Below are 24,003 nucleotides of genomic sequence, written 5' to 3'. Positions count from 1 at the left end.
AGGCTCAGGAACTGGATTCAGGAATGTATGGATCTGGGATCAGGGGCAAACAGATAGATGAGGTCCTCACTGGATGTCAGCTGTCAATGAAGAGAGTGAGTCTCACATGACCTCTCAAGTTTATACTGAATAGGGCTTTTATATGGGATGGAATAATCTATTGGTCAGCTTGGGGTCACCTGTCCTGTCTGCCCCTCCCTGCAGGTATGACTCTTTCATCTTTGACTTTCTTCGGCTTACTGTATTCCAGCAGCTTGAGGATGGCCTTGGTTACATGGAGGTAACTTCCAGAAAATGAAGTTAGGCAAGGTTTAGATGAAGTTAGAAAACTGATTCTACTTTAGCTCAAACCAGAACACAAGAATACGTGACTTGGGATTCTGAGACTATTGGGTAGTGTCTTGTTGATAGCTTCTGGTGAATTTTAATCTTCCTTGAAATGGTCAAATGGCTTTTGAAATGTAAACTTTTTGCACCTACAGTGTTTGATCAAAATGAGTTTAATACTAGAATTGCACATTTTGAGAAATACCTTCTTTTGTTTTGAATCTATTAAACCCCCAAAGTTTTACTCGTTATCCCCTTGTACTAGAAGTAACAGCAATTATATCCATTTTACTTTCTTGTACATTTAATGATTTTTATAGATTTGGCATGTTGATTCTTGAGTTGTCCTTTCTACTCCTCTGTTTAGCTGCTCATAGTTACGGAAGGCCATTCTCCCTTTCTGCTGCTTCTGATTACTTCATAGCAATGATGTAATGGTAATGATTTCTGTAGGGTTTCTGGGGGGCATTCTTGAGTTTGTGTTTGTGGGGGTTTGTGGTTTCTTTCTTTCTTTTTTTTTTTTTTTTTTAAATAGAAGCAACCTGTGAGGCATTTGTTGCTGTTTTCCCAATATTTTCCTTGCTTTTCACTGTGTGTTGGGCATAGCCTATTCTGTTTCATATTAGGTGGGTTCTTCTTACTTGTGCTGTGATCTGTAGAGATTGTTGAAGAAACCACTATTTTTCTCAAGGTAGTCCCATATTTTTGCCAAGCTAAAGCAAAAGCTATATCAAACTTAGACATCCGTAGAAAATAGCATGCTCATAGTGTGGAATTCTGACACTTCAGAATTCAGCTTCAAAGAAAACTGATCTGCTTATAACTTACCTTGTCACAGATAAACTAGATTGAGAAGCCTGAGAAAGGTACTACAAATGTTTTCCATTTCATTAGTAATAATCTATTTTCAAATAGTTTATCTTGTGTACTGTCTTACTAGCCTTAAGTGGAATGCTTCCGCCTCTTTCAAAAATATGCAACAAAACCCCTCTGCAAGGCATTTTTAATACTGTAATAGAATTTTTTGTATTTAGAAGTGCATGCTCCAGGTGTATATTCATGACGGTATGTGTTTGGAAGTTACTGCAAGTTGGGAAGCCTTTTCTTTAAAATTGAAATGAGTTGGAACAGAATAAAAATCTTAAATGAAATGAACAAGAAGTTAAGGTGAAATGATTGAACAGGAAGAATAATTTGGGAGAAGGTGGGTGTGGATAGCATCTCAGGGGAAATATGATGGATTTGCAGATTTAAGAATTGGAAATATAGATAATATTTGAAATTGAGTCTAAATGACTTTTACGAAAAGTAGAAAAGTTACTTTGAAGAGACACAGGAAAAGAGGTGCGAATTACTTAATAAGGTTTTGGACATGCTGATCAGTTAAATCTTAAAATCTTTTCTGTGTAGAATCAGGAGATTCTTGTACTTAGTGAATGATGTTTTGCCAAGTAGAAAATGAGTTGAGGTGATTTTGCATTTTTTTAAACGGTGTATTGTTTTAAGGTGAGAGAACATATTATCTCTAGAGCATTTTTTTTTTTCATTTTTATGGTTTTAATAATAATACTTGTCAAAATGGGTTTGATGCAGAAGAAAAATGTTTATAAAAATTGAATTTCTAAAATCCTATTGGATTTTTGAATGTGTGAGCATAGCAGCGCCACACAGGGTCTACTTGGAATCTCCCTCTTTTCAACCTCTTATGTTTGTTCTTTTTGTCTGTTTTAGCAAATAAAATTTTAGGTTTAATTTTAGATGGGTATTTCAGCGGCCACTATGAATTTGAGAGCAAGATATACAATGTATTTTTTGTTTAGAAACAATTGTTTACACTCTTTGCAGGGCTTGCAACTTGCTTAATTGGAATTACAGCTGCTATAAGGTCAATCTGCTTGCAGATAGTAGAATACATTGTTAGAATGGCTGTCACTCTTCTGTTACAGAGTGGGAGTCATGTTAAGACTAGAGGAGAGACTTCATAAAACTGAAAAAAAAAAAAAGAAGATGAATTTATAATTGAATAAAAGCTCTTGGTTGATAGGAAAGGAGACTAGTAAGTGTACCACAGAATTATTTTTAACTGTTTTAAGGTGTGAAATTGCACACATATTGGTAAATATTTCTTTTCTATAAAATAGCTTTTCTTCAGATCATTTAAAATCCCAAATTAATTGCGTAATCTTTGTGTTTTATTCTTGAGTTCAGCATATGTTTTGTGGAAATTTGAAAACTTTTTTCTTTCTCTCCTTGACCTTATGTATTATCGTTCCTGAATATATTTAGTTTATATGCAATCCAATACGTTTCTATATATCAGACTTATAATTTCAGAAATTTTTTTTATTCTTTTCACAGAATATAAATGAAGAATGATGTGATATTAATGATTTCTATGTACAGCCCCACAAGGATCTTCTCTAAGACAAGCATAATTTTTCTCTGGTACAATGTGATGAAGCAGAGGAACTGAAATTGTCCTCTTTTGACCAGGCTAAGAAATTAAAATGTTTGGTATTTTGTGATCAGAAGCAGTTTTGGAGTGAATTGAATTTCTGAAAATGCGGCCATGGACTGGTTCATGGCGTTGGATTATGCTCATCCTCTTTGCTTGGGGAACTTTACTGTTTTATATTGGTGGACACCTGGTACGAGACAGTGAGCATCCAGATCACTCTAGTCGTGAATTATCCAAGATACTTGCTAAACTTGAACGTTTAAAGCAGCAAAATGAAGATTTACGACAGATGGCAGAATCTCTCAGGTAATATCTGAAGTAATTAAAACTTTTCTGAAAATAATTTAAAGATGAAATATCAGAAATTAAATTGAAAGGATTGTTTATGGTGTTTTTTTTTGTAAAATCATGTTTAGCATTTAAAAATACCGTTATTTTAATCAGTGCTATAACTGAAAATACATTACAAAAACCTTTAAATAAATAATATACATTCTTTTTTTGTTATATAATCATTATTTAGCAGTCATAATTTAATGGTATCCAAGTGTTACTGTCACAATAACCGAGTTCTCTAGGTGGTTAACTCCTCAATGCCAATTTCAAATGTGTCTAATTCTTATGTCATTCAAACCAATTGGAACAGATTAGTGACTTCTGCACTTCAGTATGTAGTAACTGGAAGAACTCATTTTAAAAGTGCTGAAAACATCTGTACAGCTTGTTGAAGATAAATGTGGACTTGCTGAAGATGAGCTGCGTAGGGTGCTGCGTTATGTGAATTCTTCTAACTAAAGTTTTTTCCTTGCCTTACTGCTAAACTTGTAGCAATGCTTGAGAAATAGTAGGATCATCTCCCTTTTTGTAATTATTTATTACATTATAGAAGGGTACAATTAGAATTTCAAGTGTTTTCTTTCACCTTTTCAGACAGACAGCTTTTAGCATAGACTTCTGATATGTTCTTTCCCTCTTTAGAAGGGAGAGCTTCTTAGCCAGGTTGTGTGCCAGAGTCAGATTGGGCCTACATATGTGAACTTCATCACACGCAACTTAAAAGTTTTGATGGATCATTGTAACTAGTACAGAGACTTCATACGTTGTAGGAAGATTTTACGGAATGGGAGAGTGATGCTAATTTAAAAAAAAAATCTCTAAGTAAGCTGAATTAACTTACTGTCTCTTCCACAACAACATACTCACAACCACCAAGACGTGTGTGGCAGTGGTCTGGCCAGCGTCACCTGTGTAGAACAGAGAGCAGAGGACACTGGCAGTAGAATCTTTATCACAGCTCTTGGAAGATTTTTCCTTGGCAATAAAAAATTGATTTTGGACTTGTCTTTTAATACCCTTCAGGATCAAATGTTATTTTTAATCTTTTGCCTTGCCATTTTGCTTCATAAATCACAGGAAAAATCATACAAATATCTGCATTTTCTGTATTAGGATGTTTTATGGTTCTAGTCCTGTTCTTGTTACTTTATCTTTTAAGTCAGTTTGTTTCTTCCCTTTTTCTCAAATGAAATCACACATGTTGACTCTGTAGCAGTGATATGAATACCTTTCCTCCTAAATCCCATTATGGTGTTTGCTTCACTCTGTTCCTGGTTTCTGGAATGCACTGCACATATGGCTGCATGCTAACTGGGGCTTCTTAGCTTAGGAAAAACAGATGTTTTAATTTTGAATGTGTCTGCCCTTAAGTACCACCTTGGCATTCATATGGAGAAAAGCTACTGACCCATGTGCCCTCTACGCTAAGCATTATCTTCACCTTGAGTAATATGACCATGAATGGCTTCGTGGGCTGTAGTATTCTAAGCTCAATTTATTAATATTTGCATTGGCAAAAGTTTTCATGTATTTTTGTTAACAAAAGGGTGTATTGTAGAGTATGCTGCTATGAAGAAACTTATGCAAGATCCTGTGTTTGAATAAATACAATATCTTTAAATTCCTTTATTATTAGACACTAATAGTCAGCCTTAGGGTTTCTTACCTCAGAGGGAGATGTTTGGCTTTGAATGTAAAGATTACCACCCTACATGCTTTCAGCTTCCCATGTTTTGATAATGTGATGTTTTGCACAGTCACTGAAATATAACCGGTTCAAATTACACGGTGCCTAGAAGACAGTAAGTGTTCTTGATTTTACTGATGACAGGGTACTCCCCCTCCAGGAAGGGGGCAGTAGGTACAGGAGATGCATAGGTACAGACATAGCTTAGTTTTTGGCAGTGATGATTTTTCTAAACCTTTCTCTGTTTCCCTAACCTGTTTATATTCAGAGAAATATTAAATTTTCAGTGGCCAAGTTTTAAATAATACCTTACACTGTTGATAATTTTCCATGATTTATAAAAATGAAAATATTAGTTTACTTCTATTCCAGTGTTTAGATTAGAATATTCCAACATTCCTTCTGTATGATTCAGTTAATTGCTGCAGGTTTCTAGAATTAGATACGGTGATCCCAAACTGTCTTAAGTGGAATTGTTTGAATATATTGCTGAAAAATATTTGAGACTCTTTTTCAGAATGGTTGTATGTCACCACAGAAGCTGAAACTCTTGCGTGAGAAAGCTTAAAATGCCAATCTGAACAGCAACTACTTTCCAGGTTCAGTACTCAGTGCTGGCCAGCAATGAGCCAGCAGGTGACTGGAAGATATTCAGGCATAGTTTTTTGCTGGAAGTGAAAGGCGATTGGTCAAGTGATTGGTCAAGGGAAGTGATGCATCACAATGTAGAGCCTTTTTATTATTTTTATTGAGTAAAACCCATGATACTGTTTTTACAGAAACTTCACACATACGTTTGATAAATATCCTGGTCAACCTGCATCATTAAAATATTAAATCATAAATGTGATGTAGAAATTCAGTATCTTATATCTTTGTTTGCTAGATAGATCAACTGGTGTTAAAAATAACTTTTAGCTTTAAAATCATTCCATTTGTGGTTTTATAGCAATGTGGTTATTTAAAATGAGGCCAACGGTTAATGGCTTCAGTTCCTGTGTCCTGGAAGAGATCACTGCTGCTATGAACATGTATTAAAGAAAGAAAAGTAATTCTTAACTTCACAAATTGAATTAAAATTAGAAAGAAAAATTATTTTTGCTCCAGTTAAACATTTTAAAGTGAAGACATCATTTGTTTTAGGCTTTATTGATCAAAGGCAGAAAGGCTGGAACTATTATTTGAATTTGGTTTAATTTTGGTTTTGTACCGAAAGCTCAGATTACTGATACTGACTATGTAATCTTGAGTGCTTAAGATTACGTGCTACACTGATGTAGACTGTTAAGGTAAACCACATTGTCAAGTTGGACTTGGTTACAGTTACCCTGTACCACCAGTGTGGTACACTGTGGTAAAAACTTGGTTTTACTGCCCTTGTCCACTAATATTTTATATCTAGAGAACTAAAGAGTTTTTTAATTCCAACTGAAAAAAAGCACAATTTTTGTGGTGAAGATACAGAATATATTATGGCACACAACAAGGTTAAGCTAATGCATGAATTAAACGTATTTCGATACTAACTCTAACTTCAGGTTCTTTGGGGAGGACTTTAAACAAGAGGAGACTGCTTACCTGGAAAATTGTAACAATAAACATGCAATTGATTAATGACACTAGTTGAAGTATTTTGACATACATAGATAAAACTTTTGCATGGTAAGAAGATCTAAGTTAACAGAGTTCATCTTGGTGTGCAAAACCACTTTTGTGAATGGAAGAAAATTAATGCATTATCTGTGTCATTAATAATAGCTACTCAGGGCAGGGAGGAAGGGACAGAAAATGGGTATGGTTATAATAATTCAATAGTGTATTAAAGGATATGTTGTAACAATTCCCATTTTGAAGTTGGGAAAAACTGGTATTTCTTCTTTAATTACATTGGGACCTTCGTTACATGGTAAAATACATTTACAATGCATTTCAATTGCCTAGCAATAATAATAATTGCATTTATAATGTGTTCCTGTGATTCCTTTGACTTCCTTCTTGCCTTATAAAGGTGTCATTCCTTTGGGATGGTTGAGAATAGGAGTGGGGCTGCACTTAGTTTCATCCACCCATCTATAAGTGGCAGAAGTGGTCTTTCCACTTTGAGATTTGAGTGTTTTTTTACTGCCAGTTTATATAGCAGCTCCTCAACACCAAGACAAGAACAACAAGAAAACAAAACACATGCTTTATGCAACATACCTTATGTGCATGCAAGATCAACCCTTCTAAAGTTGAGAAATGTATCTGTTACAAAGCCTTGTAAAGTCTTGCTTAGCCCTTTTTTGCTGTATGATATGTAAGTCATATTTGATCTTGTAATCTTGCTCCTGGTTGCTTTTTTTCACTCAGGCTATTTAAGGAGTAGAATTAAGGTTTTAGGGCAGTAAGAGATCCATTTGTTTGCTCAACATTTATATGTTTAATTTCACAAACTTCATAATGTTCTTTTGATTTTTTTTTTAAATATTTGTAATTTATTACCCATATTGCTCAAGAATAGTTCACATTTTTTTAAGTTTTTTTGTGAGGTAATTTTGAAATTTTTTTTTTTTTTAGAATGTACATTCTCAAAAACGTAAGTTGGAACAGTTGCTTCTTTTTGAAAATTGCCTGAAATAAAAATATTCCTTTAGGAACAGAGTACATTTTTGTGATGCACTTTAGATGACTTGAAATGACTTCAGGCACCACTTAGTTTTTTACAGTGCATTTGAAAAAGCCTTTGGTGAGGAATTACTGTAATTTTTCTTCTGCCAATATTGTGCTTTGTAAAAACCTTACTTGTGGGTTATAAAGAGGCACAGATGTATCTTAGTGATGCAGAAGATAAATGGAATTAAAGCTGTTTTGTATTGCCTGAGTTTTAGAAATTATGTGCATGAATATTGTGGTATAATGAGATTTGGAGAGTTACTGTAGTCCTTACGTTTTTATAAACAGTATTATGTGAACAAATCTGGGTTGATTTTAGAAGCAACCTAGATCCCATTAGTGCAAAATGGTAATAAAACTGAGTTTTGTATAGATTGTTATTTTACTATTCTATATCCAGTAGAATTGGAAGAGCCCTTTCAAGAATACTTATTACAGATGTCATAGATCTCACAGCAAAATGGGAGATCTTTACTACAATTTTTGTAGTTATTTAAGGGAAACTCAATAGGTAGTAATAATAAAATCAAAGCATTACGTAATGTTGTTTCATTGTTTGCATGTAATGTAGTTTTACCTGAAAATTTTATTTAGTAGCGGAATTATGGTATGATTTCTAAAGGCTGTTGCTATTGCATCTAGATGATGCCAAGCTTTTGGGAGGAGAGGAGCTTAAAATTGCTACTTTTGTAATGTCTGATGTTCTTAAATGGAGACTGGAAAATTTGCGTGTATGCCTTTATCTGTGTCTTAGATGTTTTTTTTTTCCAATACACTAGTAGATTACTGTGTGTTTCTTTGTGTCTTGCTGGGTGATAGTAAGATTTTTTTCTTTTATTGTGCATTAGTGGTATCCTCTCTTGGAGGATAAGCCTGACAGTATGGGTACCAGTAATTTCATAGTTCTCTTCAGGGAAATAGAGAATCTTGGTAAATGTGTTCATATTGTGTTTGCATTACATCACATTCCATATAAATTTACTTCCTAGAGTTTATTAATTACTACATTTTGTAGAACCTGTAGTTCTTTTAATTTATAACCTGTTTCTTGTCTGAATAGGACCATGTGTTATAAAACAGAACAGGAGTAGAAAACAGCAAAACGTAACCAAACAAATAAAACCAAACATTAGTATTTCTAGACATTGTTCTCATGGTTCTGAGTGTAGCTTCAGCAAGAAGAGGTAGGGTTTTAATTTTGAGAGCGCGCTATAGTTGCTCTAATGTAGTTGGCCCTGGCTGGGATAGAATGCAAACTCAGGATCAATTAATCATAAGCAAATCTATTCAAGTAGTTCTATCCATTATTCTGGGCAGTTGTTGGCCCACTAAGCTTGTAGTGAACATTGAAAGGGACTTAGATTCAAGAATAGCTTTGAGTTGATAAAAATTTAAATATTATTTTAAGGTACTGTTTTCTATTACATGTATCAATTGCATGTATAGCTCAGTCTTTGAGATACTGCAGCAGACACGGTAATTGCTGCAGCCAGGCACTAGACTGAAACAGAAAACATGCTCTGTGGAGCGAGGAACCCCCCGCAATGGGGAGTGAGGGGCTGGCAGATCCTGATTTTTGGTCCTAGCAGCTGCCATGTAGCAGCTGATGTGGGAGTGCAGTCCTGGAAGCAGCCACAGGAGATTTAAACAACCCCCTAGGAGTGCAGTGAACAGGAGCATGTAAACCGGGGTGAGCCTTGCCAGAAGGATGGGCTCAAGGGACGCGTCAGCTCAGACCGAGCTCCTAGGAAAACACATAGCTGTCCAGGTCTCTGGCTGCAGGGAATTCTGTCAGGCTATGTACAGGCTATTCTGTCAGGCTCTTCTACTTCCCCACTTCTCCTCTTCCCAAAAAGGAGCTTAAATGCTGTGCATTGTGTGATATACCTTCGTGATGCTTACATTAGGTATTTTTCCTTTACAAATATTCAAGTGAAAGTAGACTTTGTATCAGTTCCTAAATTTTTATTGGTATTTAATTATCCAGATCTGAGAGACATTAAAGTTAATGACATCTCAGTAGGATCTTTAGAAAGCTGTAATTTCTGGTTTAGGGTGGAGATACTCGCTCTAACCACTCTTTTCTCTTTATTAGAGGCATCTTTCTTCTGGCAAGGAGTCTTCCTGTATGGTACCTTGAAACTCTGTGTATGTGTGTGTGGAGAGAACATTCCCTTCTTTTTATGTTCATGTTCCATTACAAATGAAGAATCATCTTCATGTTCTGCAGGAATTCTGTATTCTTTACAATTCTCAAGACTTTTCATTGCACATATACTTCCTTTTCTCCATTTTAGGGTCTGCTCTTACAAAAATCTCATAAAAGGTGTAATAAATTTTAATCCTTGGATCCACTAGTACTGTCATTTCTCTAGAGATGAAAAGGGTTTTTATTTTTAATTTGTGAGGCAAATAGAAAGTAACATCTACTTTCTATACTTTATTTCTCTAAAAATGAAAGTTTTCAGTTTATTAATATGTGGATTCAAGTTGAGATAATGAGCAAACCTCAGTAATACCCTCAATGTTGATTTATGGCTCATAGATTTCAGGATATGTATTTCCCTGCTTCTCCTGTGCTCACATACCAGAGATTTCACAAATTAGTGTTACAGTATCTAGCATTCTTTTAGCTGACCAGCAGTTTAGAATACCATAACTTTTATAAAATTTATCATAATAGCACATTTAGGAAGCTAGAATCTTGTTCTGAGTCCAGAAAATGCTTTGAAATAATCTTCTCCCTGTATGTAGGAAGACTTAACTTAAAAGTCCCGGTGCTGGAGCTCTGATCCTCTTAATATATAGCCAGGATTCAAGACTGGACTGTATTTCATGTGTAAATATGAAAAGTAGCCAGAACTTGAGTCTTGTTAGGGTGCATCCCTCGATTAAGCTTTGTTTGTGAGCCAATCAGTCCAACAAATTGTCTGTGTTAAGCTTCTGTGAATACTGTTTTCACAAATAGAGCCTAGGATTGGTCTTGTCAGTGGGCAGAAGTCTCACAAACAGTACAGTTTAACATCAGATTGAATCTGTGTGCTGCAGCTGAGTTATGCACAGTTTTTCTCCTGTGGGATTGAGGTTTTAAAAATCTTTATTTATGTTAACATGTCTAATTTCTTTTTGTTTTAAGAAAATGCCAAGAAGGCTTATCAGCAGGAAACAGTGTGGGACAAAAATAAAAGGACAGCTGAATTGTTCCTGCAGATAAATTATGAAATAGCAGTTACATTTATAAATGATATAATTTCTTTATTTTCTCTATCCTAGGATACCAGATGGTCCCGTTGATCAGGGACCAGCTGCAGGAAAGGTACATGCTTTAGAGGAGCAACTTTTAAAGGCCAAAGAACAGATAGAAAACTATAAGAAGAGGACAGAAGCTGGTTGGTAGATAAGTTTTATTTTACTTCTAAACCAAATTTTGATATTCCATATGGCAGATGTATTGGTTTCTTAAAAAATAATTTGGTTGGTGATGCTTTAATGTGTTTTGTGTTTTTTTTGTTTTTCTTTCTAAAAAAATAGGAGGCCTTGGAAAAGACCATGAAATATTGAGGAGGAGGATTGAAAATGGGGCTAAGGAACTTTGGTTTTTCCTCCAGAGTGAACTGAAGAAGTTGAAAAGTCTAGAAGGAAGTGAACTGCAAAGACGCATTGATGAATTTCTGTCTGATTTGGGTCATCAGGAAAGGTACTTGTATTAGTTGATTCTGCATGTACGTTTTAAGGATCATGGATTGATTTAAGTAAACTACTGATATACTGCTTAAAAATCTCTTAGGATAAATTACTGTTATGTGGGCTAAAATATCATGTCTGAAGTGTGAACATAAAATTTTTACTTATATTTTGTGGAACATAAAATATATATCCAGCTTAGATATATATATTATATATACAGATAGAGTATAGCCCTTTAACTTGATACATATTTCATTTTTATCATCAGAAGATCTGGGTTCTGGATGCCAGTTGTATCTGTCTGCATATGTGTGTATGTGCATAACTTTACATATGACAAAACCATTAAAAAAACTTAAAAATATTTATTTCAGATATCTCATTGTGCTTATCATAAATGCTAGAATGTAAGTTACATTGATCTTTGGGATATTATATAATTGGAATCGCTTTAAAATTGGGCAATATCTTAATTTCAGGACTCATTGTCATTCGGAAAAGTCACTTCTTTTTGTAATTGGAACGTAACAGAAAATTTGAGCTAGAACTGACCTTTAATTACATTGTCATTATTATGTTATTCAAAGGTGTGTTGGAATTACATTTGCAGTTATTGTTGACCTTCTGGCCTCCCCATTGTGAAGTAAATTTTTTATTATTCACGGTGGACAAAATTAATCAAGGAAGTGTTAAAAATTCAGTAGAATCTCTCCGTAAGCCTCTTATATTTTTAACTCTATGTTCCCAGCAGAATTGTAATGGCAATTTACGTTTCAGTAGTAAATAGTCATAAGAAAATACGTGAATTAACTAAATATACCACCATAAACAAGTATCTCTTTCCCAAAAAACTGAGATTTGCGTGTGTGAACATCAGTAGTAAAGCATGAACCTTCAAAAATAATACTGGAGTAAAGGGGAAAAATAGTAAGAATTTTCAGTTATTTGAAGATAATGTAAACACTGTTTAAAACATAGTTTAAAAATAATATGAATTTTATTATTCATGTGAGCAAATAATTTAGTCCATTAGATTTTATAGTTTAATCTTCTACAGTTCCAAAACCCAGTTTGTCACAGATTGATGGAGTTTACAGTGAGAAGGGTCCATTCAGTTATTGGGAGTTATCATCTGTATAGAGTAGACCATTACATTTCATCCTGTTATTTCTCTGCCGAGTGTAATTATGTATGTTTGACTAATGTTAAAGTAGCGCTTGGCTGAAGCAGATTTTTCCAAAAGGGTTAAGTTCTTCAGTTAAACGGTCAACTAAGACAGAAGCTGCCACCTCCTTGGGCAGTTTGTTTCGATAGTTACCTCCACTCAGAGATATTTGTTCTCCAGAGTATTTATTTCCTTTTAGGGTTCTTCATCATTGATTCTTGATATATCTTGTAGACTGCGTGTGCCAGAACTGGAGCAAATAGTCTAGTACTAGATTTACTGATGTCCATCATGGGAACAAAATCACTTGTGTAGACATTACTGCTCTGTTTGTTTATATAGCCACGATCACATCAGGCAGTTGCCATGGTGGAACATTGGACAATGTGTGTTTGAAGCCAGGTTTTTATGTCCCTGCCTCCCAGGGTGAATCCTTTTCTTGTTCCTTTCCTTACTACACCAGTGACTATTAATTCATTAAGCCCAGCTTGCAAATTTCTATATTTCTGACAGCCTTATCTTCACAACTGTCTGTGCGTCAGGTTGAGATGAAACCTGTACGTATACTCACTTGCATTGAATAATAGAAGTCTATCTCGTTGACTCTTGGAAGTTATGAGATGAATCTCCTGGTGGAAGTCTGAAACCACTGTGGTACTGGAATAAGTTTGTAATATCATGCAAACAATCACAGCTGCTCTTCTATTTTTTTTTTCCTTTATTTAAGTATTTTCTTGTTGAGTAAAAGTGTTCTTTAAATTGGCACAGTAGTTATCAAAAGCAGAATGTCCTGGGGTCTGAGTCTTAGTAGTAGATCTGTGTAGATGTTCCTGTGTGGTCAGGTTCCCAAAGAAGGCAAAAGTTGTTTAAGCTAAAAACAAACGGCCAGAAACTAGATTTGACTAGAATAAAAGAAATTTTTTTTTTTTTTTTTTTTTTTTTTACAATGTGGAAGTTCAAAACAATTGCATAAGAGAGAACAGATACAAAAATGTTTCTGCAAAATTCAGCCTGTGTTCTTGGTGTATTTACAACATTGGCTTTAGGCAATAAAATTATGTTGTGTTGCAGAATGTTCTCCTTGGTTGCCTTTAGTCCTGAGGAAGTTTATTCTTTCACCTTTGACATCAGGCTATCCACTTCTTTCCCTTTAATCTTTCAATCTTCCTGCATGAGTTGCAGGAAAACTCCCAGCTCCTTGTGTGTTCATCCTTTGGCTTTTATGCACTGCTGCCTCTGGGGTGGTTTTGTCCCTTAGGATGCATACCTCCCCAAGGAAGAAGCAGTTTCTTTTTCCCTCTGCACAGTCCATATGATCCCTTTTCCTGAAAGCAACATAACATAAGTTTAGAATGAGCAAATCAGAAGCTCTCATTCACCCTGAAAATCACAGCTTCTTGGTGTTTGGTGTTTTTTTTTGTTAATGATGGAGTTTTATTTTGTTGAAGTGCATGTGGACGTGTTATTAATTTTTTTTAAGAGATTTAACAATTTGAACAGTGATGTCTTAAAAATTGTTGCCTAGGTATCCTAGATAAATGGAAAATTGCATGTGAAGCTGGTATTACGTATTTTTGTATGTATACATGAACATATGTTTTAGATATTTTAATATATATTATGATCTAATATTTGGATGAGAAGTATTTGTATTATTTCGAAATACTTAAACCAATTTGTAATGCCCTTCTTATGTGGGAAAGCATATAAAGAGTGGCTAGTGATCAAATAATCAGATAGCTATGTAAGGAAAGTGGCTGATATTTTTTGGTTTGTGAGGGAAGTCTTTTGTGTCATAGAGAAGACTTGTTTTAAGAGATGATAAAGTCGGTTTCTGTGACTCTGTAAGTAGCATAAGAGTCCTTGGTTAATCTTGGTGCTGTTATGCAAGTGGTCATATGGTGGCCCTTCTCTTGCTGGATGCCTTAATCATTGTTTTTTCACTGTGTCCTAGGGGTTGTGTAGATTTTCTCCTGGAGACCACTGGTCGTGGCAGATGTTTTTGTCCAGTATTTCACTACTGATTCTGTTTAAGAAACAACATAGCCCAATGCAGACTTTCCTGCATTGTGGAATATGTAATTGTATTCCTGTAGTTGCCATAGGGAAGACAGTTATTGAAAAGTAACTTCATCTTAGTCGTGGAAAGACTATTTAATATAGAGTTAACAAAAAAGGACAGAATAATCCTCCAGTTGTCTACCATGTTTCCTGTGTTGGCATTACGTTGTTTGTGAAGTGGCTGTTACTGAGTTAGTTTAATTCCTTCTCCACTTGGGGAACAGCTGGCATCAGGACATTTGTGGCATCTGGCTACAGTTCGATGTATAGTATTTGAGCATATTTTCACATTATTTCCTTTGAACTTGGTGGAACACATCACAGTTTTTTTCTATAAGTTCTTATTTGTTGATGTTAAGTCTCTATCAAGTTTAAATGGATTTTTGTCATATGGCTGATGTCTAGACTGATCTTTAAAAAATGTCTTTTAAATGCCTGCCCTTTCTCCCTTATTTGTGACAATCAAATGCAGATGAAATATATAGCCAGAGTCCTCAATCTGTTCTGTTTTCTGGAGCAAAATGCAGCTCCAAAATTTAATTTATGATATGAAAAAAAATAACAACAACAAATTGATGTTGTTGGTTAATGATACAATGAAAGACAAAATTTGACCTACTAAATATCTACAGTGCCACTGTGTGATTTTTTTTTTTCTGCCATTTTACTGCTCACAGTAGCTTCTAACAATCCTGTGCACGCCGAATTTTTCTCTCCACTTAATTACCTTGAGTTCATGGATCACTGGTGCATCTACTTTTTAGCTCTCCATGTGGAGCTGACTATAGTCTTTGGTATAAGTCTGTGTCTCTTCTAAATCTGTATTAGTAAGGCATTATGATGGTCTGTCACACTCAAAAGAATCTAGCAGATGTAAACCTCAAAAATGCACATTTCCCAGCAGTAGCAATCAAAGAGAGAAGGTCTCCGTGACTGAAAGTGTATTAAAGTTGCACTACCCTATAATAATACCTGTGTGATAACACCTGTGAATTTTTCAGTTCCTGGTTTACTTCAGAGTTTTATAAGACTTATGTTTATAAATAAAAAGATTTTGTGTAGTATCTGAAAACTCTTGTATGAATTCATAAGACTTCCCACTAATTGTTTGATATTCTTTAGGGCTTGTACTGAGCTAAGGTGGCTTTCCCTGTAGTCTTGAGTCACTGAGGATGTATAAGGACTCCCTCATCCTTCCTCTTACTTCAAAAATGGTGGAAAATAATAATATTTCTTCTATAAGGCTTATTATTTAAATTTAGCTACAGCCTTTGCATTGTCATGATCACCTTGGCTAATAATATAAAAAACAAAATTTGGACAACACTTTTTTTTCCTTAGAAATAGGAAAAATGACTTAACTGTTGAAAGGGAAAATGTTCTTTTTGTTGGTAAGCGTCATATTTTCAATTATTTTATGCCAGTATTTCATAGAAGTATATTTCTATAAAGTAAAAGGAGAATGTGCTGATTACTTACATCACAAGTACAGAAAAGATTTTTTTTTTTAAGGCCAGGGAAAGCAAAAATTTGTTTTAAATATCGCTATGGTTGTACAGCTGCTTTTAATGATAGTAGAGGATAATTCTTTTTTTAATGGTTAGACTTGAAAGTTATATTTTTTCTTTAAACATTCAACACAGTTGCATCCTGAATGGGAAGAAAAATATATTCAAACTCCAAAAAAAATGCATGGGTTTCTTTTTAAAGTTTTTCTACTCACCTGTAATACTTTCTATAAAACTGGAAAACACTGCTTTAAGAGGAGCAGATTCTTTATCTGTTCAGTTATTTTTATATTAGTCTGTATTAGATCTATTGCATCATTAATTCTATTCTAAATGTCCCTAAACTGTTTGACTGTTATTTTGAGTATTATGTGTCTTATGGTTTATTTTTTATATAAAGCCAGACTATGGTGTTTCAAGCTCAGTCACCTCATAAAAGAAAATCTAGTTGATATAATTTGAGATTAGAATGTAAATATGGTACTTCCAATTGATTGACAGAGGAGAACATTACTGCTGCTGAACAATTTGGGTATAATACTTATTACAGCAACACTAGATGATGTAGTAAGTCAGTGTAAAACACTGGTAAGTAACAGGTATTGTTTGGGCTGTTTTTCACAGAATTCCTGGCTATTTTTAGCAAATAAGTGTCATATACCATTTTTCTTATCATGACAAGGAATTTTTTATCCTCTTATATGGCCATCAAAATGTCATAACCCTAGGAGGAGGATCTCTAGTGCATTCGATAACCTCAATTTAATATTTGATAGTTCCTCAAAATTCACATTTTGTAGCCCAGACTTGTAATATGGCCACATGTCTGGTTTGAATTTTCAATGTTATTTTAATTTTTTTATTATTTTTTTTGTATTTGAGTATTAGTAGCATGCAGGCATTCTAAGCAGGCAGAACGCTTACCTTCTTCCAGAGTCAGAAGAAGCCACAGAAAATACTATTTACTAAACCTTGTAATAATATTCTTTACTTAGTTTTCACTAGGAAAAATAGGATTACTGTTCTATCTGTGCTAAAGATATTTCTAGTATTATATCTTACACGAGCATAGTAGGATTATTGTAGGAGACAAAGTGACAATGCATTATAATAGAAGCTGCTGTAGGAATCACTATTGCACGTTCATCTGGGGTCGCTGGGTAATATATTTAGCACAGAACTATTCTTTCTGTTTAGTTTCCTTTAGCATATACCAGAAACAAATGCTTTATAGGAGGCCTAAGAGTTTTTCTAAACCATCTGTTTAATACTGTAATTACTCGTGTATAGAACATATGTTAAATGGAGCACGCAGTCTGTCTTTCTTGGCTGCTGTTTAGTTTGTGGAGTAGGAGGTGGCATGAAGAAACTGGATTTGAGGCTGTTATTGAAATATCTGTTTAATTTGTCTTTGATTTCATATTATGTTTCACCTTAGTAACATTAAGATTGTTTCCTGTATTTTCAAGATTTTCTTCCGTTGTTGTTTACAGGTCTATAATGACTGACTTGTACTACCTCAGTCAAACAGATGGAGCAGGAGATTGGCGAGAAAAAGAGGCCAAAGATCTAACAGATTTGGTACAGAGGAGAATAACTTACCTACAGGTAAGAAGGTGGAGCTTTTAAATCAAGGTAAACTTTAATTTCTTTTTTTTTTAGTATTTATATAGCAGTTAACTATACCCTTGTAATAGAACAGTTACATGACAGTTATAAGAGAATGGTTTTTTATGTGAATGAATTACATACAAAAGAAAGTAGAAAGTTTTTTTCAAAGATTATTTTATATGTATATGTAATGATAGTACTTCAAGCAAATCTTGAAGGGTTTGGAGGGTCTGGTTTTTTGTTTGTTTGTGAGGTTTTTTTTTGGATCCATAATTTTCACTAGGGTTGTACTTACCTATTTAGATTCTTTCTGTTATTATTAAAGATAAGTCTTTGGTTTCTGTTTTTGATTCTTTGAAGTATCTGAATGCATGCATATGATTACACAGTATTAAAATATATGAAGGTCCTTGTGTAAAACTTCAGAACAGGCAGGCCAATTTTAAAAATATGAGTATGCAAAATTGAAGTGCTTCTCTAGTATATTGTCCAGTCCTTGATTGTTTTAACAGTTGTGTGAGATTTCCCATAGATGCTTATATTTGTAAGTGCAAAAAACCTTTTTAATATATGTGCTTTTGTTTGTCTGTAAGATTTAAACAAAACTTGATCTGAAGGTTTTTGGAGTTTTATTAACGTATGAATGCATGCAGCTATTTATATAGTGAGTAAAAAGACATTTGATGTAGTCTGTTTTATTTGTACTTGGTTTGTTTTAAGTTGTGTGTGTGCACCTCGCTGCTCTGTTTCATATAGTCACCCCTAGTGTCTGATCTTTTCGTAAGTAACTGAGTATGTTTCTCAGATTTCCATTATCTCACATTCCACAGTTCAGCTATTGGAACATTCTTTTCTGTGACTAGGCTGTGTATTTGTTGCTTGTTAAATAAAAATACACCTTTCCATGGGAAAAAACTCCATATAAATTATGCAGCAGACATCACTTTGTCTTCCTTCAACTCCTTCTTGAGAACTGTTCCTTTTGCTTTCATTTTTGATGTCACTGTCTGGAATATGTAGAAATAATTTAAGAATGAAACCAGTACCAAATCACAACACTTATAATCCTAATATTTCATATCTGTAGCACAACTAATTAAAGCCTTTCAGAAAGTGTATTATATCCTTGGGTGCTTCCAAGAAAGGTAACTATCTTTATCATCATTATCCTGAGAAGAAAAACTGATGATGAGCATGAGCAGGTGGTTTACAGAAAGTTGTGGCATGGAATTCAGAAGTAGAATTAGATCTAACATGCTTGACTCATTTCCATCGTGGAGGCCATTTTTGTCTCTGTTTTATTTATAAATTTATTAAAAGAGAATCAATAATTAAAATTGACAATCTGAGCATTTATATATATATGCATTTAAAATATAAAATTAATCATTATGGGTTCATCTTGTAACACTGAGAAACACATAAGAATATGAATATTTCTCTCCTTTTTTTCTAATTGTTTTCAGTTCTAGTATTTTGTATATTACAGAGGAAGTTACATTGTTTTTTGTTTTTAATAAAAGTCATACCTGGTAGATAAGAGAAACTGTAAGCATATACATATATTACTACTGCACATCAAATTCCATGTGACTCTTGCACATCGAAGGATCTAGCAGCTATACAGAAGCGACATGTGTTTCCTTAGCTGTCTTTGAGGTTTAATTTGAAGACTGGTGGTAAACGTTTAAAAAAAAAAAGTAATTCTAGCTTTGATAAAGTTAATATTTTTAGCATTATAACTGTGCAGGTCATCAAAAATAGCACTAGAATCTTGGGTTTAGGAAATATGCAGCAACACATTAAAATTATTTGGGTGTTTTATGAAAAAATAGTATTACCCTGTTCTTATGCCTTTTATGTTAGTTGAAACATTTTAGGTATTGGTCGCTCATTTTTTATTGTACTAAAATGTGAAATAGAAATATGTTATGAGCCTTTTCTCACTGAAGTATTCTTTCTTACATGTGCTTACTGTGTTTCTTTTTATTAATCTCTTCTCAGGCTAAACATACCTAAAATTTTCAATCATTCTTCATGACTGAGAATTTATACCTTTAACTTTCTCTTCCTGATGTCTTCCTTTAATGTTAATTCTTCACTAGGCTATTAGAAGGAGCATCCTCTAGCTGACAAATGACAATAGACTATTGATTTTTAGAATAGCACCAAAATGTTTTAGGGTTTTTTCCTATTTTGCTGTCTAAGGCATTACTTAGCTAAGAATAGGTCTCCCTTGAGTTCAGGTCACTATAGAGATACTGAAAATGATGCCCAAGGTGTTTAGTTCAGCTGAACTTTGAAACTTGAATATTTTTTCTTCCACAGTGCTTACTTAAAATTTCATTATCAATACAAGATTTCACTTTTCATGATTCATGCTTAGTTTGACTACCAGCTTTGCCTTTTGCCAGTTCTTTGATGTTTCATACATGAAAGTAGTAGTCCCTCTAAGATAACTAGAGGCCGTTTATCTGTATTTGCCATTTCTCACTGTTTTTTATAATCTGATTTTGATCTTTGACTGCTCTTTGTCCCTTACTCCATGACTACTTTGTTTCATTGAAGGTTACTAACAGACCAAAATAAATAAATGTCAGAAAAATTACACTGTAGCAGGAAAATGTGGAGAGGATGCTTTAGTGCCTAAGTGTGTTTGTGGATGATCATTTACCTCCAGGTGTATACTATTACCATCATTCCTATAAAAGATTCAAACCCCAAGGCATGGTAATTCTCAACATGTGCAATGCTGCCCAAAGTCGGTGTCAAAGCCTAGCTAAACTCTTCAAAGATAGAGAATGTTCTTTCTTATGAGCAGTTACAGTCTTTGAGATGGGTCATTCACATCTACAATTACTACCATCTTTTATCCTTTTTATTCTTATTCATCTGTCTGAAAAAAAAATCACTGATACAATCTCTTGCCTACATGGCTATAAGCCAGACATAAGCATTTGGTGCTTTTCTAAAGATTAAATATCTTGTCTTGAATGGTTGTTGCAAGTTATCATACAAAACTGAAATGTATCTCTTGACTATACGTTTGGAAGTCAAGTTGACTTATTTTCTAGTGTGGGTTTCAGGATTTTGAAGAGTACAGACCATGAGCTGTGAGTACACAATGTAGAACAGCTCATGGTGTGAAATAATGCATATATAAGTCTATTTGTAATATAACTATAAAAAATTAAAATAAGATAAAAAATTCAATAACCCTTGCCCCCACAACTTCATGGCAAAAAGAACTATCTGGAAGGTATGTGTAAAATTTTTTTAGAGGGGAGAGAAGAACAAACGTAGTTTTTTTTCTGGTACATGTTAAACAGTGACAGCTGCATTATTTTGGGTCATCTATCTGGGAAATCATTTAGCTGAATGATTGTGAATAGTAATGACTGCTACTTCATTGGGATGGCATTAACATAAATTTGACTTAATGAGGCTACATTTAGTTAGTTCCCTGTACTTAGAGAAACACTTAAGCTAGGAGCTTACATTTAAGGAAAAGACCATATTTTCAGAGAGATTCATTATCAAACAGTTGGAGAGAGTGTGCAAGAAAAGTTGGACGAGGGCTCCTGTAGACCTGTATATCCTGGGAGTGGTAGAGGGAATTAATGGTTATGAAGTCAGCAGTTTGTTTTCTTCCTCTTTCCTTTTGAGATTATTTTTTCTATTTTAGGAAGTTTGTGATTCAGCATGCAATCTCTCAATGACAGAATATTTTTGCACCATTTTTTAAAAAAAAAACATTTTGTTCAACTTTGGAGGTTAAAAATATAAGCGGGTGAGAAAGGTTACTAAGTACTCAACTTTATCATCAATTATAATCGTCATAGTTTGCCATATTCATACTATTTATCTGGAGTTGTGTATGTATGCAAAGAAAATAAAGTTGCATATAAGACTTTATTCTGAGGTTTCTGAATTTCCCAGTATTTTTTTGTGATTTCATGTCACAAATTTTTCTGTCTTGAAGTTTATTAACATCTCTCCCTCACATTAAAATTAACAATATGTATTTTTTAATAAGAATACTCATGATAAAATGACAACAACAAAAAAAGGCTCTGGGAACTCTGAATATGTGCAAAGGGATATACTTTCCACAACTGCAAGTCTCAAAAAGTGTGAACTTGTATCCTTCACTTATTCAAATCTAATGTGTTATCTTTTCCCAGTCATTCTGCTTCACTCATGAGAAGCAAATGGTAGTGTGTTGTGGCACTTGTAATGTGCTGTTAGTGTTGAAAAGTTCAAACTAATTTGAAATGAAAGTAAAAATAAATTCCAGAGTGGAAAAAAAATCTCACAGAAACTTCTCCATCAGCATTTTCTTTTTTTTTGTGGGGATGGACGACACTAGCTGAAGAAGCTCAGCTATATGTCTGTATGGGCACTGTTCTGGGAGAAGAGATGATTTCTATAATGGGCAGACTTTGTAGCGCTTCAGTTCCTGCTGTAGACTCAGCATCTTTAGGTTTATTTGAAAGCTTTCTGGCATTTACTCCATATATATAGAATCCTGATAATTCACTTACTCAAGGAGAAAAATGTCATGAATGCCAGTTATAGTTTCTGAGTAGATTTAGGAAGCAGACCTAGCAATAGGGTTGTATTAGATGACCTTTAAAGGTCTCTTACAACCCAAACTATACTATGATTTTGTGATTCTCTGTATGAATAACACACTTTATCTTTTCAAGATGAGACTATTAAAGGGAAGATTGAATACTGGCAAGGCAAATTGTTGAAAAAGGCCATATCCTTGAGCTTAAGTGAGATGTGTTCAGGTCTATAGGTGCTATTGCTTGCTTAGGTAGTACCGCTCCCATCAAGATTTATGGTTATGAATTCATAGTATTGACTGACTTTGGCTATGTCTTCTAATTGTCTTAAGCTTGATAACTAGTCTATTATTAATTTGGTTAAACTTCAATAATTCGATTTAGATACACTCACTTATTTGATTATCAATGAATCAGTGCCACTAGTGGTCAACATAATTTAAAGGTGATAGTGACAGTCATGTGGTTGTCTATATCTAAGAAGTCATTGAACAGAACATTTAATAGATTCTGTCTCAGATTCAGGTTTACAGACAGACTAGTAAGGTCCAAAAATGTGGCTTCTAGCAGATGGTTATTGTTACCTTGTTACATTTTCTATAGCATCATCAGTTTAACATTCTGAGACCTTGTAGTGGCCTTCCAGTACCTGAAAGGGGCCTACAGGAAAGCTGGGAAGGGGCTTTTTACAAGGGCATGTAGTGATAGGAGGAGGGGGAATGGCTTTAAATTGGAAGCAGCAAGATTTAGATCAGACATAGGGAAGAAATTCATCACAGTGAGGGTGATGAAACAAAGCAACAGGTTGCCCAGGGAAGCTGTGGCTGCCCCATCCCTGGAGGTGTGCAAGGCCAGGTTGGGTGGGGCCTTGGGCAGCCTGGGCTGGTGGGAGGTGTCCTTGCCTATGGCAGGGGGTTTGGAACTGGATGGTATTTAAGATCCTTTCCAACATAAACCTTTCTATGATTCTGTGATTTTCCTAATTCAATTTTTTCTTTGGAAATAAGAAGGGACGGTAGAGGCAAGAGACTCTTAGTGCCACAACTGGAGAAGACTGAAGTCTGAACTTATTGTTCTTTAGGCAGCAAAGAATCCACACAGAAGGGATCTGTTAGCTAAAAATGCATAGGAAGCATGTTTAATTAGTTTTGGTGCTTCCAAAACTGCTTGAATTATCTAGAGAAATGATGTCATTTAAATTGTTAATAAAAAATTAAATTGTCTTTAAAACATATTTCGTCGATTAAGGTTTCTGTAACTGGCCTACTTCAGGTTTGGGAGTGTGACTTGAACTGAAAATTTCTTATAAAGCTCCAGAAGGTCTACTCCCTGGTTGGAGGATTATGCCCAATCCTCCACCCACCCATGCAACCCAACATGCAGTAACTGATAGATTTAGTTCTACTTTTGATGGATTCTCAGAAATGGTTAGAATTTGCTATTAATTTCTATCTTTCTATTTCACTACTGTATGTTTTATATATTTCTGAATTACCTACTGAAAATCTTTGGTGGATTGAAAAGTAAATGTGATTATAACTGTAATTTAACATTTTGACCAGGGATTGATCAGATTATTTTTTTTTAGTTGCACATGTCTGGACCTTATTCATGCTTTTTCTGGGGAACAGATTCTTCCGTTGTTTGTTGAGCTATCTTTAATGGTTGATGTTGTAAGCTCTTCTGTATTTTGCAGTTCTCTTCCCATTTTTGCCAGGTTGCTGAATTAATTGTACAGCACTGGAAGAATGGTTTGATTCCTTCCTCATAACTCTAGGAAAAAAAAAATAGGCATATGAATGAACCTAAGCATTTTAGAAGTCAGTCTTTATGGCAAAATGGATTGAGAAGTGAATTGAAAGAATGAAAGAGAAATGGCAGACAGCAAGCCAATAGTTCCGACTTTTTGTGAAGGTTTAGAAAAGGGCTGAGGAATTTCT

At 34.4% G+C, this 24,003-nt stretch overlaps 1 protein-coding gene and 1 long non-coding RNA gene across 2 annotated transcripts in view; one reads left to right on the top strand and one right to left on the bottom strand.

Moving 5' to 3' along the window:
- FUT8 (fucosyltransferase 8) overlaps positions 1-24,003 on the top strand; it is a 97,701-nt gene that overhangs the window by 29,901 nt on the left and 43,797 nt on the right. The window contains exons 2-5 of the mRNA XM_069858072.1: positions 2,686-3,091; positions 10,734-10,849; positions 10,992-11,157; positions 17,375-17,489. Coding sequence (XP_069714173.1) covers positions 2,889-3,091; positions 10,734-10,849; positions 10,992-11,157; positions 17,375-17,489 — 600 coding nt within the window. The 5' untranslated portion in view covers positions 2,686-2,888. The remainder of the gene's footprint in view (positions 1-2,685; positions 3,092-10,733; positions 10,850-10,991; positions 11,158-17,374; positions 17,490-24,003) is intronic.
- The window catches only part of LOC138721247 (uncharacterized), a 238,913-nt gene that overhangs the window by 197,652 nt on the left and 17,258 nt on the right, over positions 1-24,003 (bottom strand). The gene's annotated exons all lie outside the window — the stretch shown is intronic.

The sequence above is a fragment of the Phaenicophaeus curvirostris genome, chromosome 5, assembly GCF_032191515.1.
Source record: "Phaenicophaeus curvirostris isolate KB17595 chromosome 5, BPBGC_Pcur_1.0, whole genome shotgun sequence".
Classification (NCBI taxonomy): domain Eukaryota; kingdom Metazoa; phylum Chordata; class Aves; order Cuculiformes; family Cuculidae; genus Phaenicophaeus; species Phaenicophaeus curvirostris.
The sequence above is the reverse complement of the archived record's forward strand: the minus strand, read 5'-3'. Positions and strand labels throughout refer to the sequence as shown.